Source organism: Amblyraja radiata, chromosome 2 (genome assembly GCF_010909765.2).
Source record: "Amblyraja radiata isolate CabotCenter1 chromosome 2, sAmbRad1.1.pri, whole genome shotgun sequence".
Taxonomy (NCBI): Eukaryota; Metazoa; Chordata; class Chondrichthyes; order Rajiformes; family Rajidae; genus Amblyraja; species Amblyraja radiata.
In genome coordinates, this window is record NC_045957.1 from 41,134,110 (window position 1) to 41,154,919 (window position 20,810).

At 43.3% G+C, this 20,810-nt stretch overlaps 1 protein-coding gene across 2 annotated transcripts in view; it reads left to right on the forward strand.

Moving 5' to 3' along the window:
• The window catches only part of crppa (CDP-L-ribitol pyrophosphorylase A), a 268,851-nt gene that overhangs the window by 76,743 nt on the left and 171,298 nt on the right, over positions 1-20,810 (forward strand). Inside the window, exons 8-9 of one of the 2 annotated variants that reach the window (XM_033045546.1) lie at positions 8,413-8,508; positions 12,370-12,501. In XM_033045546.1, coding sequence (XP_032901437.1) covers positions 8,413-8,508; positions 12,370-12,501 — 228 coding nt within the window. The remainder of the gene's footprint in view (positions 1-8,412; positions 8,509-12,369; positions 12,502-20,810) is intronic. The other variant, XM_033045548.1, reaches the window with a different exon arrangement.

The following is a 20,810-nucleotide window of genomic DNA, read 5'->3' on the forward strand; positions in this document are numbered from 1 at the left end:
TACATGCAGGTGCAGGTCTTATTAAGTACAACGTGTGAAAGTTTTGTGATGTATTCCCCACCTTTCAGACATACACACGGTGCAAAATGTCAGCAGATGACAACTGAATAGCTTTGACCCATTGCCTATTTCCAACCAGTGTGCGAGAACTAGATAAGACCCAAGCAGCAGCCAAACCTGAAAGGCTTTGAGTCGTGTCAGAAAGAACTGCAGATGCTGGTTTAAACCGAAGATAGACACATAAAAAGGTGACATTTCAGGTCGAGACCCTTCTTCACTACATGTGACAGCTTTTCGTGTCCATCTTAAGCTTTGAATTGTCATGTTAATTGGTCTCTAATTGAGTGTTGATGAATGTGAATTGAATTGAATTGAGATGAATTGAATGCAGCTGAGTTTTAGACCATAAGGCATAGGAGCAGAATTAAGGGTCTGTCCCACTTGGTGATTTGTTTTCTTAGACTGCAGCCGTCATATCAGGGTCACCAAAAGATTTTGAAAATTTCAAAATCCAACGGTGACAAATAAAAATGGTGCGACACTTTTGGAAACACTCTGCATCAATATGTCATCACACCGCATCACGCAGCAACTTTTTCGGTGACCTGATACGTCAGTCAATGATGCTGGCAGTCACCGAAAAAATCGGCAAGAGGGACAGGCCCTTTAGGCCATGAGGCATATCGAGTCTGTTCAGCCATTTGAACGTGACTGATCTATTTTCCCCTCTCAAACTAATTCTCCTGACTTCTCCCTGTAATCTTTAACTCCCATGTTAATCAAGAACCTGTTAATCTCCACTTTAAAAATATCCAATGATGCCCTCCACAGCTGTCTGTGGCAATGAATTCCTCAGATTTGCAACCCTCTGGCTAAAGAAATCCTTCCTCGTCTCTATTGTAAAAGTGTGTCCCTTTATTTTGAGGCTGTGCCCTCTGTTCTTAGTCTCTGCCACTACTGAAAAATCCACACCCACTCTCTCAAGGCCTTTCATCACTGTCGGTTTTAGCTTTTTATTTTTCTCAGCTACTTTCCCGAAGGAAATACTTGACCAATAGTTTTAAAGTAGATTAATTGTGAAGTTGATGCAACTCGGAGCTCTATTTTGTAATTACACTGACTTTTGTGGTTAGTACATAACAAAGGCTTTTTACTGTACCTTGGTACATGTGACAATAAACTAAACTAACTAACTAGAATCAGTGGCTTGCATTGTATTTATTTCACATGATGGGCAATGCTCTACTGAGATATAATGTGTATTTTCTGCACAGAATAGTATGCACTATTAAGTCATATATATATAGTAAGTACAAATGACATACCTTTGCCGATGACAGTAAGCATCCTAGTTTACTTTTGCAATAATATATCACAATTTTATTATTATTAAGTAATTTAATAGGAGTAACTGAATGCCTTTATTAAGAGTAAAGACATTTCTTACCATTACATCCAGATATTAGTTTTACTGTTGCCCAGCATGGGTTCAGACTGGTAATATGAAACATAATTTAAACCATCAATGTTTTATTGCCTTGCAACATACTCTTAGCATTATGTCACTGTTTATGACAAGAACAACTTGCCTTTAACTGAGAACATCCTGTGGTGCTTCGCAGATGCATAAGGGAAAAACAGATGCTAAACCAGAGGCAGACACAAGGAGAGGTGATTAAATATTTGGTTAAGGAGCTGACTTTGAAAGGAAGAAGCAGGTTTTAGAGTAGCAGGAGGGAAATGTAACATTATGCAATGTTTGTGACTGAGGTGCATTTGCAAATCGGAGGTAGACACAAAATGCTGGAGTAACTGCGGGATAGGCAGCATATCTGGAGCGAAGGAATGGGTTAAGTTTTGGGTCTGAAGAAGGGTCTCGACTCGATGTCAACCAGCATTTGCAGTTCTTTCCGACACACTATGCAATTGCAAATGTTGAAATAGAGATAGGTTGGATATGGAGAGTTTGAAATGTTGGGCAGCGACGATGGGATTAACATTAGGGTAGATAATGGAGCAAAATGAACAAGGCCAAAAAAGAATTAAAGCCCAAGGTTGAAAATTTTAAATTTAAGTTGCATGAAGCATGTGAGATGGTCATGGGTGTTGGGTGTCCAATCCAGGTAGATATGCACATTCTGTTGTTTATGAATGATGTGAGAACGGCCATTATATTGTAACAGGTAAAGGAACAGAGGCGTTGTGGTGCTATAGAGTTGTTGTTTTCTTTTGGTATAGGATGCAATGATGGATTTCCTCTCCAGGTCAGGGACTGCATGTGTTGAAATAGCAAGATTAAGAAATTCAAGACCAAAATACCAAAGGGATAGGAAACATCTCATATTTTGGAAGGCAAACTGTAGATTTATAAAAGCAAATTTGTTTTAGAAATATGCATCTTGTTCAGAAATCATTTACACGTCAAATTAGGTTTTAGGTTTATTATGGTCATGTGTACCAGGTTACAGTAAAAATATTTGTTTTGTTATGTAATCTTCTGAAGTAATTTCACAATACGAGAGGCCACAATTGATCCCACAGTGCCAATGCCCGGAGCAAAGAGAATTGCAATGTGGTCTCCCTGCTCTTCCACCTTGCCCACCTGAGGGTGGCCTAAAAGTCTTGGTAAATATTGTTGAACTATTTCTGAAACCAGTTCAAAGTAAAACAGACTGAGATTATCATATTAAATGGAATCAGCTCATACCTTAAACAAACTACACTGGTATAGAGATAATTCCATTCCATCCAGAGATCGATTGCTTTGAAATTGTGAAAAATTTGAAACAAACCATGGAATCTTATAGCACAGAATGAAGTCATTCGTATATTGTACCTGTGCTTACAATCTGCAAAAGCTAGACACTTTCCTCCCAGTGTTTTATTCTTCTGTATAACACTACATTTATCAGTTTATCTGATAGTTTAAAATTATGGTTACAATACAATACAATACCATTTATTTGTCATTTGAATCTCACATGAGGTTCAAACGAAATTTGGTTTCTGCAGCCATACAAGAAAAGAACCAAGACACACATCAACACAATTTACACAAACATCCATCACAGTGAATCTCCTCCTCACTGTGATGGAAGGCAAAGTCTTGTCTCTCCCCTGCTCTCCATTCTTCTCCCGAAGTCAAAGTCAAAGCCCCCGGCGGGCGCTAGCAAGTCCGCGGCCATTTAAAGCCACGCCGGGCGATGTAAGGCCCTGCTCCGGGTATTGATGTTGGAGCCCCCGGCGGGCGCTAGCAAGTCCGCGGCAATTTAAAGCCGCGCCGGGCGATGTAAGGCCCCGCTCCAGGTCACTCTCAACCCCGCAATTCGAGCGGGAGAAGTCGCCGTTGCCGGTGCCCTGCAAAGCAGTCTCCCACCGGAGTCGGGTCGCAGCCGCGCGCCACCGCAGCTCTCCACGCTCCGAACTCCTCACGCTCCGAAGCTGGCCAGCTCCACGATGGTAAGTCTGCAGCTCCGCAGCTCCGTGACTTGAGCCCCCAGGTCGTTCCGGTTGGAGGCCGCTCCATGGTGCTAGGCCCCAACGACAACGGAGACCCGACAGGGAAAAAGGTCGGGTCTCCGTGCAGGGAAGAGATTTAAAAGTTTCCCCCCCCCCCCACCCCCCACACATACACATTTAAAAGCCCACTACAAACTATACCCTCAACGGGACAAAAAAAACAAAAAACACAGACAGACTGCAGAGGCCGCTGCGACGTCGGTCGCGCCGCCCACCCACATTGGTTATGTGGTTATGCCCACAATGTTATTTCTGCTTAAGTATTTCATGTCTTGCCATGCCCTCTGCTGAAAAATTAACTCTCCACCTCTCCTTTCATTCTCCTGCTGACAATCTTAAATATATGATCTGATTTCTAATTCACTGACCAATAATTTTCTTCTTCACTATTTTTTACCAAAACCCTTCAAAACATGCCTGTGAATGCAGTATATTCACACTTTGTCTCTTCAATGACTTCCATTTTCCAGGCCCCCACTCCCTCATCTTTATCATAGATGTTCTGTCACTGAGCCTGAAGTAGGGTCTCAACCTGAAGCGTCACACATTCCTTCTATCCAGAGATGCTGCCTGTTCCGCTGAGTTACTCCAGCATTTTGTGACTATCTTTGGTGTAAACCAGCATCTGCAGTTCCTTCCTACGCAATATACAGTATTTATTGTTTATTTTTGCCACTTGCATTATGAAGGCAGTCCATAAAGATCTTTCCTTTGAGGTCAAGATGGGGAATGGACTTTCTCCTCTCCGCTGTGGAAGGAGTCGAGATCACTCTCAGCATGCTGTTGGAATCCTAAAGCAATGTTTGAACACTTCCAATAGATTAGGGAGGCCGTGCATGTTATATGCAATTTTTTAATGTATCTTTGTAATTCTTTGTACTGTTTGATGTGTTATATGGACCTGTGTCTGAAATAAAGCTTTAATAATAATAATAATAATTTGCTTTGCCACTGTCTCTCAATATCATTGATGTTTTCTGTATAACTTTACAATGTTGGAGACCGCAATTGGTCACTCTGTGCTTGTGACTGGAGTAAATAAAGCTGTTTTAAGACGGGTACCTCGGGTACAGACATTGGTGGGTAAGCTGATTGCTCCAAAAGAATGAACTGAAAGAGCTGCCTTGAGCCAAGCCTGTGCAGCACAACCACTTCTGAGAAATGGGGCATAATTTTGAATGGATTCCTGAGCAATTGGATTATTTTGGAGAGCTGGATAGTCTTGTATTTTGTTAAGGGGTATTAAACTGGGCGTTTGTAGGATGGATCAAGAATTATTATATTGTATAGCGGGGCGAGCTTGAAGTGTCAACCAGCCTAGACCTGATCCTGCTTTCCTGTGTTCCATGGGCAGGCATATTTTTTTGGAAACCACAGGATAATTCCAGGATGAATATACTATAATTTAAATGGAATTGCAAGAATTCAAGGGAGAGAAAGTGTACTACTTGAGAAGCTCAGAGAGTATGATAACTTTCTTATTACATTTTCTTCATACTTTGAAAGTCGTTCCAGGAGATGCTTGTGCGTTTGCTAGTGAAACAAAGTCCACTTCATGGATAAACAGTCATGGAGTCATACAGTGTGGGAACAGGCCCTTCATCCCAACTTGCCCACACCAGCCACCATGTCCCATCTACACAAAGCCCATCTGCCTGCAATTTGGCCCATATCCCTCTAAAACTGTTCTATCCATGTACCTGTCTAAATATTTCTTAAACATTGCGAGAGTACCTGCCTTAACAACTACTCCAACAGCTCAGTCCATATACCTACCATCCTTTGTGTGGAAAAAGTTAGCCCTTGTACTCCTATTAAATCTCCCTTCCCCCACCCCACCCATCACCTTAAACCTCTTTCCTCTGGTGCTCGATTTTCCAACTCGGGGCAAGAGACTGTGCATTCCTCTGATGATTTTGTACACGTTAAAAACATCTCCCCTCACCCCCCTGCGCTCCAAGGAATAAGGTTGTAGCCTGCTCTACCTCTCCCTTTAGCTCGGGCACTCAAGTCCTGGCAACATCCTTGTAAATCCTCTCTGTACGCGCCAATCCACGCGCCAACTCTCGGACACCTCCTCCTACTTACCCTTGGACCATGACCCCACTGACGAGCACCAGGCCACCATTTCTAGCACCATCACCGACTTCATCAATTCCCACGCCCTACCTGACCAAGCCTCCAAACTCATCGTTCCCCAGCCCCGCACGGCCCGTTTTTACCTTCTCCCTAAAATCCACAAACCCGGCTCTCCCGGCAGACCCATTGTCTCTGCGTGTTCGTGCCCCACCGAACTCATCTCCACATACCTTGACACCATCCTATCCCCCTTGGTCAAATCCCTCCCCACCTATGTTCTAGACACCTCAGACACTCTCCGCCGCCTCCACGCATTCCACTCTCTGGGCCCTCACCCCCTCATCTTCACCATGGATGTCCGGTCACTCTACACCTCCATCCCCCACCAGGATGGCCTCAAAGCCCTCCGGTTCTTCCTCGACCAGAGGAGCAACCTTTACCCAGCCACTGACACTCTCCTCCGCTTAGCGGAGTTGGTCCTCACCCTCAATAACTTTACATTTGACTCCTCCCATTTCCTCCAAACACAAGGCGTAGCTATGGGCACACGCATGGGCCCCAGCTACGCCTGCCTCTTTGTCGGGTACGTTGAACAATCCTTGTTCAATGCGTACCAGGGCCCCATCCCCGACCTCTACCTCCGCTACATTGACGACTGCTTTGGTGCCACCTCCTGCACCCACACACAACTGACTGACTTCATCCACTTCACCACCAACTTCCATCCGGCACTCCAATACACCTGGACGATTTCCGACACTTCCCTACCATTCCTTGACCTCACCATCTCCATCGCAGGGGACAGACTCCTGACCGACATACATTATAAACCCACTGACTCACATGGCTATCTGGACTACACGTCTTCCCACCCTGCCCCCTGTAAAGACTCCATCCCTTACTCCCAATTCCTCCGCCTACGCCGCATCTGTTCCCAGGATGAGACATTTCATACCAGGGCATCGGAAATGTCCTCGTTCTTCAGGGAACGGGGATTCCCCTCCGCCACCATAGATGAGGCTCACACCAGGGTCTCATCCATACCCCGCAACACTGCTCTCTCTCCCCATCCCCGCACACGCAACAAGGGCAGAGTCCCTCTGGTCCTCACCTTTCACCCCACCAGCCGGCAAATACAACACATAATCCTCCGCCATTTCCGCCACCTCCAACGTGACCCCACCACTCGCCACATCTTCCCATCTCCCCCCATGTCTGCCTTCCGCAAAGACCGCTCCCTCCGCAACTCCCTCGTCAATTCTTCCCTTCCCTCCCGCACCACCCCCTCCCCGGGCACTTTCCGTTGCAACCGCAAGAAATGCAACACCTGTCCCTTCACCTCCCCCCTCGACTCCATTCAAGGTCCCAAGCAGTCGTTCCAGGTGCGACAAAGGTTCACCTGTATCTCCTCCAACCTCATCTACTGCATCCGCTGCTCTAGATGTCAGCTAATTTACATCGGTGAGACCAAGCGTAGGTTGGGCGACCGTTTCGCCGAACACCTCCGCTCGGTCCGCCTTAACCTACATGACCTCCCGGTGGCTCAGCACTTCAACTCCCCCTCCCATTCCCAATCCGACCTCTCTGTCCTGGGTCTCCTCCATTGCCAGAGTGAGCAACAGCGGAAATTGGAGGAACAGCACCTCATATTCCGTCTGGGGTCCTTGCGCCCCTATGGCATCAACATTGAATTCCCCCAATTTGGCTAGCCTGTGCTGTCCCCTCCCCTTCCTTCACCCTCTAGCTGTCTCCTCCCACCCTCCCATCCGCCCGCCCTCGGGCTCCTCCTCTTCCCCTTTTTCCTTCTTTCTTTCCCCACCCCCCATCAGTCTGAAGAAGGGTTTCGGCCCGAAACGTCGCCTATTTCCTTCGCTCCATAGATGCTGCTGCACCCGCTGAGTTCCTCCAGCAATTTTGTGTACCCTCTCTGTACCCTTTCTTGCTTGACAACATATCTCCCATAACATGGTGCCCAAAAATTGAACACTATACTCCAAATGCAGCCTCACCAACTTCTTGTACAACTCCAACATGACCTCTCAATTTCTACGCTCAATGCTCTGTTGAATGAAGGCAAACAGATCATGCAAATGTAAATAACAAAACATGTACAGTTGATAGTAGTGAGTATTTATAGCTACCGGACTTTTCCCAAGAAAAGTATATGGAGCCTGCAGTGATTGACTCGAATTCAGATCATGAAAGTCAAATTGGCCACTTAAAATCTGGTGAACCCAGCAAATAGGCCTTTATGCATTTGGCCACTTTTGTGAGACGATTGCAACAAGGTTGAACTGGTGGTATGAAGATGTCCCTTGGAAAACTGTCAAGATCTCCCTTGGTCACACAGAATAATTTGTAAATCTGAATGGCCAGGTCAAGCACACTGGTGAGAAAACATAACCCTGATAAAAGTGGGTTTCACTTGAAGAGTCCATATTCTTTTCTCAACAGATTACAGAATTCTTGGCTCTACAAATTGAGGTTGGAGGGTACAGCCAGGGGGAAGGCAGGAGCTGTCTTATCTCAGAAGACTTCCCCATAATAGTTTCCCAGATGTTTGTGCGGGTGTAGTATTACCAAAGTCAACGGGGCAACACATTCAAATTGGTTATCAATAAAAATTAATGGAAATGGTCATTTTTCCTCTGCAGTTTTCTGTTAATCTTTGAAAAAAGGCTTGAGCAAAGTAATGATAATGTTTTCATCTATGTTTTTCCTGAACACCAAATATTTATTTTTAACTTCTGTTTAGAATATTGCTTTTGACATATTTATCTTAGCCTTCAATGCGTTGCTTCTTGTCTTGAACAGGTCAACAGTTTCAAAATGCATCAGGAAATTGTGCAGCTGATGGAAGCAGTTGAAAATGTTAAGCTTTCAGCTTTATATCCTGTGGTTGTGACTGTGGTAGGTACATGAATACAAGTGCATGATATTCCCTGTAGAAACTTGCCTGAATTCTTTACTTTTAAGCTGCTAAATTCATTCTAAAAGTCACACAAAACAACTGAACAACAGGTAAGGAATTGAGCACTGATTAAGATATTTGTATGTTTAAGCAGGCAAGATTGTAATGCGGGTAAAAAAAACACAAAGAACATTGAACAGTCCAGCACTGGTTCAGATGTTTCGGCCCAGTATGTCCGTGGTGGGCATAACACTAAATTAAAGTAACGCCATCTAACTGAAGATAATCCATCTCTCTCCATTACATGCATGTTCATGCGCTTGTTTAAATGCCTCTTAATTATGATCTTCTTCCACCCTCCCTGGCAGCACCTTCCAGGCACCAACTACTCTCTATGTTTAAAAAAAAATGCCACGTGCATCTTTAAACTTTGCCCCTCTCGCCCTAAAGCTATGCCTTCTAGAATTTTACATTTCCAGCATTGGAAAAAGGTTCTGACTGTCTACCCTATCTATGCCTTTCATGATTTTTTAAACTTCTATCAGGTCTTTCCTCAGTTTGCAACACTGGAGAAAAAATACAAGTTTGTCCAACTTCTTGTAGCTAATCCTCTGTAATCCAGGCCGCATCCAGATAAATCTCTTGCACCCACTCCAAAGCCTCCACATCCTGTCTTGCTGGGACTCGAACTGAAAACAATACTTTAAATGCTGCCTGCCAAACCAGAGTTTTATTAAAGTTGCAACATGATAAGCAGTAAAATATATTTAACATATTCTTTTAGGGTGTTAAAAGTAGCTTATTCACACTAGTGCTTGAAAGAATGATGTGAGAAATTAATCATCATATGATCTAGAATTTCAAGATCAATGTGAACTGTTATCCGGCAATTCCATTTGGGATTGATGTTTAGTAAGAGCTTTGTTGTGCACTCCATGATCATCTGATTATTCCTTTCAATCACTGATCTGCACCTGTATAACCTCTTTAGATGTCCTCCTTGACCGATGATTCCCTTTAAAGTGGCTGGATTGCAGAATTATCCTGACTTGCAGAATGATTGTCTGTTTTTGCAGTAACTCCAGTATACTGTGTGAACAACTCCTCTCGTTTCATGACTCTCAAATATTGACAATCTAACAGTAAAGCACTGATCCTTGAGAATAAACATTTGCCACCAATTGCCATAATGAGCGTATTGGCCAGTCAATAGTTGCTGGAAAGGGTCACCCAAAGCCTCGAAGCTCCAAGCTGATGAATAAGTGTGGCCGGATAGGAAGAAGTAAGCATTGCAGGAATTCTATGGATGTGTGACACTGGTTTTCAGTGTTGAGTGACAGCACCTCGGGGAACTGAGAGGCAAATAAATGACTGTGCAGAAGAACATTACAAAATGTCAGGAGGGATTCAATAACCAGGAGTATTGACAGATGTTTCTGCAACTGTCTATCTGAGGCATCCAGATTGAATGTTATAAATGAACAGATACAGAATTGTTTTTGGTGTAGAAAGGGTAGAGGAACAACTAATCCATGCGGAAATCAGTTATATAGGAATGGTACTGCGGCAGGGATTTCAGGACTCGGGAGTCAATTAAAGAGCATAACCCCCAGGGCAGTAAACTTTAGATTAATCTCATTTCCACAATAACTTGTATTGTGGGATGAGACAAGTTAATGCATGACAGGGGAAATGATGCTGGGAGTACTTCAGGCTTGAGTAAACAGTATTGTTTCAAAGATTATATAACTTTTGGAAATAAAATAAGAATTTGGAGTGTTGTACAGATTTTGCAGGACGCCGGCAGATAATTGATGCAGGCAAACAAATGCAGATGGAGTTTAATGCAGAGAAGTGTAAGGTGATATATGTTGGTAGAAAGAATGGTGAAAGGTGATATAAATCAAATTATACATATGATGGAAATGTGAAATGGGAGTGTGAGTTGACCGAAAGGCGCCTTGAGTCTGCTCCATTATTCAGTCAGATCGCAGCTATCTGATCATGACCTCAACTCCATTTCCCAGCTTGTTCCCCATAATTCTTGATTCCCCTGCAGTCTAAAGATCTGTCTCTCTCAGCCTTGAATATACTCAATCGTTCATTCTCCACCACTCTCTGAGGAACATGACTCCTTTGAAAGAAAGATATTCATCCACAGTTCCATTTTAAATGAGTGACATTCTTATAATTATGCTCCAAGTTCTAGGGGAGACCTTACAGAATCTATTTTTGTTTCATGGAGGGCAGGAGCAAGGAGTCGTGGGATAATGTGCACTCTTCAAAAGTTGCTGGCTAATTTCAAGTTTGTCACTATGCTGCTCAAAGAAAATCGTTGGCCACTCCACAAAATCACATATTCTAAAAATATTGCATACAGTGTGCATGGGCCAAAACTCATTTTGCTCCTCAACACATGAGTTCAGAGCAGGAGAATCAATTGAAGGGATGGTTTCAGTTTTATTGGTGGGAAGTGGAGATAAAGTGGCGATTAATGGGCTTTTGATGAATAAGGACGTCAAGGGTCAGTGGCAGAGGTCTGGAGAATGTGGTTGAGAGGAAAAATAGATCAGCGATGATTGAATGGTGGAGCAGACTCAATGGGTCAAATGGCCTAATTCTGCACCCATGTCCCAGGTCTATAAGCTCTTTGCACTTGCTAGAGAAGACAAGTGTTTAAGAAGACTGCTTGCAGCAAAGGAAATAAGCCATCATTTATTTGAGTGATCCTGGAATAGGCAATGGTTTTGTAAGATAAGAACAATAGCTAATAGTTTGATCTGTTTGAGGCAGATTTAAGGTCATGTGATAGGGGCAGAATTAGGCTATTTGGCCTGCCTGGCATATGTAGTTCATGTCTCACTGCTGTACAGCAGCGTGCTGTTGACACAGGCGCTGTAGACTGCTATCTTTGTCTTCACTGTCAGCTTTGGGTTGGTCCACACTCGAGTTGAGGCGAGCGAGAGTTGTAGCTGCCTTCCCGATCCTCTTATCAATCTCTGTGTCCAAGGAGAGGTTATCGGTGATGGTGGAGCCGAGGTACGTGAACTGATGGACGGCATCAAGTTCGTAGTCGTCGATGGTGATGACAGGCGGCGCCTCTGTATCCTGCCCCAAGACGTTCGTCTTCTTCAGGCTGATGGTCAGCCCGAAGTCCTTGCATGCCCGATAGAAGCGGTCTATCAGTGACTGTAGTTCCTGTTGGGTGTGGGACACAACTGCAGCGTCGTCGGCAAGCAACATGTCTCTGATGAGAGCTTCACGTAATTTTGTCTTTGGTCTGAGGCGGGTGAGGTTGAAGAGCCTGCCATCTGATCTAGTATGCAGGTAGATCCCCTCTGTTGCAGTGCCGAAGGCATGTTTCAGGAGCAGAGCGAAGAAAATCCCAAAGAGTGTGGGAGCGAGGACGCAGCCTTGTTTGACGCCACTGCGGATGTCGAAGGGCTCCGAGAAGCTGCCATTGATGAACTAATACAGCATTACATTTTCTATCATTACTTTATGGATAGCGCTTAAAATGAAAAACAGAAGAAAAAAAACAGATCAGGCAGGTTTTATAGAAGAGAAATGTCACTTTTTTCAGAAATGATAAACGGTTTTCAGCCTGAAATGCTAACATTCCGTTTCACAGATGCTTTGTTGCCTGAACTGCTGATTGTCTCCAACATTTTCAGTTTTAATGTCAGTACTTTGTAGAACGGTCTATTTAGGGATTTAAAGTTTCAGTGTTCGATGGTGATGAACATCTCAATTTAGTAGCAGTTGTGATAATGCAATATTTTAATGCAAATAATGTGAGTTTCATGAAAAAGTGTACTTTCCTCCATTGTACATCTACAAATTGCTTTTATTTGTTAAAGGTGCACTTGAACAACATGGAAGCTTCATCTTTCAGCGTTTGGATGGACGATTTTACACATATCAAGCAGTTGGCAAAGGAAGCAAGTAGAAAAAATATTCTCATTTACAGCCTGCTGATTAATTCTACCCAGGTAGGAATCTTTCTCTGATGCTACTACTCTTTTAGAAAATAGATCATCTATTTCAAGCTAACCAAAGTGAACTTGCACTGTATCTCTGCTTGTTTTTGATTGTGGAATTAAAACGTGAAATAGTACAAATTTGTAAAACAAAATGGAAGGAACATCTGTGAACACTGCCGTGAGATTATGATTTCTTTGCATCAAGAAATTGCATGCAATTTTACAGGTCTGCTTCGATGTTTTCTGAATGGTATACTTTAAGTTGAGTTATGGCTTTTATTTAATATTAGCCAGCTAGCAAGATATACCAGAATGACACCCTCTTTTTTGGTTACAGATAAGAGGGTATCTAACTAACCAGGTTTATACTTATAATAATGAGTTCATGAATAAACTTGGTTGTCTTCCCATTTTCCAGCACCTTCAATTTGTTTAGTGTTACTTTTCAAGAACAAGGGTTGTGAATTCCTCGATAATCCTTTGAGTACTGCAGTCACTGGACAGTCAGTAGCACAGTTGGTCATGTAACTTGAGGCTGGGTCATAAAGTGTGGAATTCTCAGCGGAGTGGGTAAGCTTGAGAAAAGATAAAAATACAGAAAGTAAGAGAGTGAACAACACTTTTTAATGTGTCAGATGGAACAGGAAATGGATTTGGGTAATTGATGAACAAAATGTCCAATATTTATTTATTAATTAATTTAAATTGGAATTGTGACAATTTCACTTTTTAAAAGCTTGTTTTTTTTGTGTTACATTAATAGTCATCTGAGAGTGGCTCTTACTTGGATTTGAATATCATTGCCTTTCTTTCCATTCTAAACCTCATGCACTTGTTTTAGTTGAAGCTCAGTTCAGCTTGCATGAATAAAACAATTTTCTCTGTACTTATCCCTATCACAGGAAATCTTATTGAGTCTGGCCGCTGAGAATATTTTATTTTCAAAGAGTTAATTTCTGCTTGTCAATTGATTATCTGTTGTAAACCTTCTGTTTTACAAAACTAAACTGATATAAGAATCGAACTGTTTTCATGTGTATTTATATTCTTTCAGGGTAGAGGTAATTTGCATCTAGGGCCTTTTTTATTGTGGGTGATAAGCTTTTTCCCCCCAGACTTGATTAAATATTTTTGGAGGTGGAACAACATTTGGCCTCAGCAGTGAGGAAGTGGAGCAGCAGGAGTTTAAAACATTCTTTTTAATCAAATAAAACATTTGTTTTACCAATAAACTAAAAGAGGTGGCTCTAGCAGAGAGGCCATTTTGAGAAGGGCTGCTTTGAGGTGGAAGCTGGAAGGCCAAAGTGTGGATCTTAGTGAATACCAGGCTTAAATGGATAGGGCGAGCATCGTTAAGGGAAGGAATTATAAGATTTTGTTCCTTCTCTGTAGGTTTGCCTGTTTATTAAAAGGGTGGTGTGTTCCTCCACTGAGATGTGGGAGATCAGTGAACACTGATGACAGTGCCTGCAGCAACCGTGTCCAACTGCAGCTCCTCTCAGGTCACATGGATCAGTTGCAGAGGCTGGTGAATTCATTGAGGAGTATGCATCAGGCAAGGAGTAGGAATCTCAGGGAGTTGTTGCGCTTCAGCTAGATGGTCAGTGTTGGACTCTCTAGTGGCTCTCCCCCTTTCGAACAAGGATACTGTTGGGTGGGGGGTGGGTATGTGAAGGCCTGTCTGGGGGAATTACAGCAGCAGCCAGATCTGTGGCACCAAAACTGGCTCTGTTGTGAGTAGCAGGATACTGTAAAGTCCATATTAGACCTAGTCAGGGACATGGACGGGTATCTCTGTAGCCACAAGCAAGACTATAGGATGGTGGGTTGCCTCCCAAGTGCCACGATCTAGGCTGTTTCGGAGCGGGCTCTGGGCATTTTGAAAGGGTGGAGTGAGCAGCCAGAGATGATGGTCCACATTGGTGCTAATGAGGCAGGCAGGGAGAGAGATGAGGCACTGCAAAGTAAATTTAGCGAGTTTGGGAGCAAGTTAAAGAACAGGACCTCTAAGGTTATAATGTCAGGATTATTCCCACTATGACATAGCAGAGTGGTAAGAAGCAGAACAATAGTACAGTAAGTGTTGAGTGACTTGAAGCTACGTGCTGTGTTTTGAGGGTCAGTGTTGATGCTTTGGCTCGAGAGGCTTCAGTGAATAGTCTGCGCAGAGGGTGATGGCAAGGTAAAGTTAGGTAGTCACAAGGTAGTCATATGTTTTGTGACTCTTTTCTTCAGTCTAAGTGCAGGCAGGATGACACTTTTCACAGCCTCCTGCAGCATGTGGGAAATCGGGGAGAGTTCTGGTGTCCCTGAGGCCTACACCTATGGGGAGTGCATCCAGCTGTTGCTCCTGGCTGACTGCTTGAGGAATCTGAAGAGGAAGAAAGCAGGAGAATGCGGTAGAGAGGAAAAGATAGACCAGCCATGATTAATCTGACTGAATGGCCTCATTTTGCACCAATGCCTTTTGAACTTCTGAAGCTATGGATGGGCGACCGCAGAACCGTCCAGGAAGATGAGCGCATCATAGATGGGAGTTTACAGCTGGTGGCATGCCTGAATTACAGGTAGAAATTAGAAGGATGACCACCAGGAAGTAAAGTGGGTGGACTGCATGTGTAGGAATCCACTGTGGTCATTCTCCTCCAAAAAAAAGTGTTCTCTTGTGGAGATGATTGTGCAGGAGAGAGCTGCTGCAGCCATGTTTGTGTTACCACATCTGGTTCTGAGGCACAGTGGGGAGGATGAAGTCAGACAGGGCTGTAGTCTTGGTAGTTAAGTTGCTGCTCCAACTGAGTTTCTGATCCTTGTTGATTCCCATAGTCTGGGTAGGTGATTATATTTTCCGCCACTTAGCCCACGGTAAATGCTGTTTAACTCTTGCTGGTATGGAGTGTGTCATTTATTGAGGACCATGCCGTATTGAATGTTGCACAGTCAATAGAAAGTGTCCTCATTCTGACCTTGTGATTGAAGGAAGGTCTTTGATGAAGAAACTTAAGATGGTTAGGACTAGGGCACTGGCCTGATTAACTCTTGCAGAAAACTTCTGGGATTGGGACTATTGTCCTCCAACAATCTTGTGCTGCTATCTCCAATTGTTTAAAGTGCAACTTGATGCTCAGTGATTCAGTTTCACCAAACTCCTCTGCCATGAATCCTCAGTCAGATGTATTTGTAATTCAACATATCTGCAAATTTATTTTGACTCTACAGACATTTGAGAGCCTTGACATAATGGAAACAGCAGTAGTTCCCCTGTAATTAAATTTTGCATTCATAAATATTTCTTCCTTCACATAATTAATTTGATTGAATGGGTATGTTGGCCTAAAAAGAGGTAGAGTCTTGGCCATAAGACACATTAGCCAAAGTAATCACCTTACCACTCACCGATGTTGTGCATAAAGATTATTTGGGCCACATTGGAGGAAATTCTGACATATTTCTAGAGAATTCTGTTGTGATCGAGACGGCAATTGACTAGCTCCATGTGGCTATTATATTTTACATGCAACACAGGAATTGCTCTTATTGCCTTTATTTCTGCCTCCACTTACATTTTAGAATGGATTACAATCCATCTTCAGCCAGACCATTTGAACGTTGATCCTTGTTTAGAGAAGTGGCTTGTCAGTTGCAATTGGAATTGTAGTTCATTGGTTTCTTATAGTTTTCAGGAACTTGCAAACTTCTTGGAATCTCAGTTAGTTCACGTATTGATTCAGTTTCTACTTCCGCAATGTTGCCTTTCACAGAGTTAGGAAAATGCATTTGGGAATGTCTAGGTGTCTGTGGAGCAGTTCTCTTTTTACCCTGCCTGAGGTTTTCAGTTGTGTTATTGCAATATATGAATATAACTTGTCGAATTGTATACATCATCAGCCTCTGCAATCCACAGCCAGCTAAACTATGAAAGCCCCCTACCCAAGAGACTGCCTAAGAAGAAGATTATTCTCCAAAAGATTTATTCTGAATTGAAATATTTTAGCTTTTCATCTGGGCAGCAGTCGCTTACTGAGAATTCTGAAATCATTCCACTCCTTTATTATAAAGTTATTATGCTCATCTTTCTTCCCTTTCCTCTCTTTCTTTCGTCTGTTAAATTTGATGAAATTAATTATACTAGGGTCAATATTTAGAATATTTTCTGAACTGCATTTTATTTTAATTGAACCATCACGGTGTCCACTCTGAATGTTCCCTTTTGTGAAATATTAATTAAGTTGCTGGAAAAATAATCTTGCAGTGTGTGCCAAAGCTGAACATTTACTTATTGATATACAATGGCAGACTTTGAGAATACTAATTTCTGGCAAGGAGAAGCATTCACTGCATTCATTCCTGAATTGATGATCATTTATTTTAATCGGCAGAATATTGTGAATTGTTCCCACTTAACCCTTTGTGTGGGAACAGTTCCACTCTGACTATAAAAATGAGTTATGCATTTATCAGAAGTCTCACTGCACCACTTACTTCCCTAACAGTTATGATCCGGTTGTAATCTGTGTCTTGATGTGAGTCATGCTCGTATTAATAGATCTCCACTATGTTCTCATCGAGGAAAGTGGTGCTATTCCTCAGAGAGAACAGCTTTTTAACTGATTTCTCCTTTACCAAGAGCCCTTTTTGTATAAGTAGAGATGAATAGACTTACAGCAGTCCTGAAATTGGATCGTGCAATGCTGTCTTTTATGCACAACTGTACATAGTGCGATTCCAATGTAAGAGAAAACAATTGAATCTGAACGTAATATATGTTGTAGTTTTATGTCCAGCTCCACTCTGCTGCGTTATTCTCAAGAGTGTTTTATTGTCAAATGTCCCAGACAGAACAATGAATGTCTTATTTGCAGCAGCACAGAATATGTATACATAGTTCACTGTAAACAATATAATAAATGAGAAAAAAAAGTTCAGTGTGTATATACACACCTGCATACGTTCACATAAAAAAACAATAATTTTGCATTAATAACAATAATAGTCTATATAGTTCAGATCTTATTTGAGATTGTAATGTTTAATAGCCGAATGGCTGCAGGGAAGAACCTGTTCCTGAACCTGGATGTTCCGGTTTTCTGGCTCTTCTGTACCTTCTTTCCAATGGCAGGGATAAGATGAGTGTGTGGCAGAGTGGTGTGGGTCCCTGATGATGCTGAGGCAGCAACTCCGGTAAATTCCTTCGATGGTGGGGAGGTCAGAACCTGTGATGGACTGGGCAGTGTTCACAATGTTTTGCAGTCGTCTTCACTCCAGGGCATTGAAGTTGCAGAAACGGGCTGTGATGCAACCAGTTAATACGGTCTATACGGTACACCTGTAGAAATATAAGGTAATTCTCTCTGACTTATCGAAACTTCATAATCTTCTCAGGACGTTGATGCGTTGATGTGCTTTCTTTATAATTGCATCAGTGCTGGGTCCAGGAAAGATCTTCAGAAATATGCACACCCGGGAATTTGAAGCTTTTGACTCTCTCTTCCATTGTCCTATTGATAGAGGCAGGTTTATGTGTCCTCATCCTTCCTCTTCCAAAGTCCACAATCAGTTCCTTGGTCTTACTGACATTGAGAGCCAGGTTGCTGTGCTGGAACCATTTGGTTAATCGATCAATCTCACTTCTATACAGTGACTCATCACCATCTGTAATTCGTCCAACAACAGTGATGTCGTCGGCGTACTTGAAGATGGAGTTCGTACTATGTCCGGCTACATAGTCATAAGCATAGAGTGAGTAGAGCAGGGAGCTGAGCACATACCCTTGAGGTGCTCCCGTACTGATTGTTATTGAGGAAGAAGCGTTTTTGCCAATTCGTATAGACTGGTCTGTTGATGAGGAAGTTGAGGATCCGGTTGCAGAGTTCTTCATATTTATCCAAGACATAGAAGTATATGTGTACCCATAATTGCCCAGGCAATGGAGTGGCAGGAGAGCACGTACAATAGACACAGGCAGAAAAATGCAAAGAGACGTTGATAAATTAAGTGAAGCAAAATGTAATCAATGGGTTTCACTGTTGGCAACTATGATATTCCTTTTCGACCAAAGTGGATGGATCTGATAATTAGGCAAATGGTGAGAAGATCACAACTGTGGCGATCCAATGATATTCAGGGTTGGTCTGATGCAGGAGTCGAAGAAAATAAGTATTTTCCACACTGTATAGCAAGTTTCTACACTGTATGATTCTATAACTGATGGCCTATACAACTTGAGAGCACGAATGTAAAGGGGAGGAGGTTTTGCTATAGCTGTACGACAACATTTTTAGGACACGTCCAAAAGACTGTGTTTAATTCTGGGCACCGCATCTTAGAAATAATCTGTTGGCCTCTGATAAAGTGCAGTACATGTTCACCTGGCAGTTACAGCGGCTCCAAGGATTGGACTCTGAGGAAAAGTTTCATAAACCAGGTGTATGTTTCATAGATTGTGGAATGTAATGGGGTGATTTGATTTGTTTAGTATTTTTTAGAAAGTTAATGGAGCAAGCAGAAAATAGTTTATTAGTCGGTAAGGGAAATATGAACGAGGGAATTTTATCTTCAAGGTGGAGCCAAACCATTCAGGAGCAAGAAAACTTACAATTCTTCATGGAAAGGGTGTTAGAAATTTGCAACTCCCGATGTTCAATTATTAATTTTAAATCTGAGTTTTTTGTCAGCTAAAGGTCCAAACAGATATGTAATCAGGATAGAATGATGGAAATGAGATACAAATCTGTCATAATGTTGAATGGTGAGGAAAGGTCTAAGGGTTTGAATAGTCATTCTGAAGGATCATTTTTTAAAAGTTGTTGGATAAGAATCATGAAAATAAACTGCAGATACTGGAAATCTAAAACATAAATATAAGATACCGGAATCACTCAGCAGGTTTGGCAGCACTTGTGGAAGGGAATCAGTTGATGCTTCAGGTCCTGGACCCAAAAATGAGAAAGACAAAATCAAGTCAGTATTCAATAGCAGGCAAGGTGGGGAAGGAATGTGTAGAACAAAGGAACTATTTCTGATGGTGAAACCAAATGGGTTCATGGGGACTGTTATACACACATCTATACTATTGCTAAAAATCTCATCTTGGCCACTTCCTGTCTACATTGTAAATACATTTTAGAAAAGAAACGCTACCCTATATTGCTATGATTTTTTCGCCATCTTACTCACCATCCTCCTGTCCTCCAACCGCACCAAGGTTTTTTCCGATCGGTGAAATCATAAAAAAGTTATGAATGTTTAAAAAATCGTGAGATCAGCAAATTGGTCTTCTCGCCTGTCAGTCACCCTGAAGGTAACACCCCTTCCGGCACGCACAGAGAATAAAGTCTCGAAGGTGGGGCTGAGTCTGTGAGCTGCGTGCGGGCAGAGAGCAAGTTTAACCGGAAACCTCTGAGTGAAGTCGGAGTGGGACCGGGAGCTGTGCATGAGGCCGAAAGGTGAATGTGCGGGGTGAACTGTGTCTGCTGCGACCCCCACCCACCTGTGTTCGCGGGCGAGGGCTGCTGTGTTCGTTGGCGGGGGCTGCTGTGTTCGCGGGTGAGGGCTGCTGTGTTCGCAGGTGGGGGTGGCAACCACCACGAGGAGTCGGGTGCCGATGAGTGCAGCTGGGGCTGGGAGCCACTGAGTGCGACAAGCGCCGGGTCTTGGAGCCGGTGAGTGTGTCCGGAACCGGGACCTGCAGCCAGTGAGTGCGGCCGGAGCCGATGAGCCCACACACCACCCTCCCACCTCCCCTACCCCCCTCCCCCACACCATCCCCTGCCCCACACCACCCCCTTCCACATACCCTCCTCCCCCACGCCCCCACTTCTCCCACGCCCCTCCCCCTCCCCCACGGCCCCCCTTCCCCCATGCCCCCCCCCCCTCCCCCACACCCCCCTCCCCCACACACCCCCTCCCCAGAGTGGTGGAATATTGCGTTGGGGAATGGGTTACGTTGGGGGGGACCACGCCTACCATGTGACTGGGATCCAACGGGTCCCACTTAGTCTAGTTATACTTATTTTTCTGTGAATGAGTTCTTAATAGCAAGCCTGTGTGATATGCCCAACAAATCAGACTGTGTGAGTAGAATAAAAAATGTTGTATCTGAATGGTGATAAGAATTTCTGATGATGATGGCACCAGTTCCGTTACAGGTAGATAGAGAATGAGTTACTGGTAGTTGGAGAATTTGATGTTGCGTCCTGAATGCTACCTTGTGCCTGAATGGAAGATGAGGTGTTGTTCCTCAAGGTTTTTATTGGATTTCATTGTAACAGTGTGGGAGACCACAGACAGAAAGGTCAGGGTGGGATCATGACTTTTGGCTG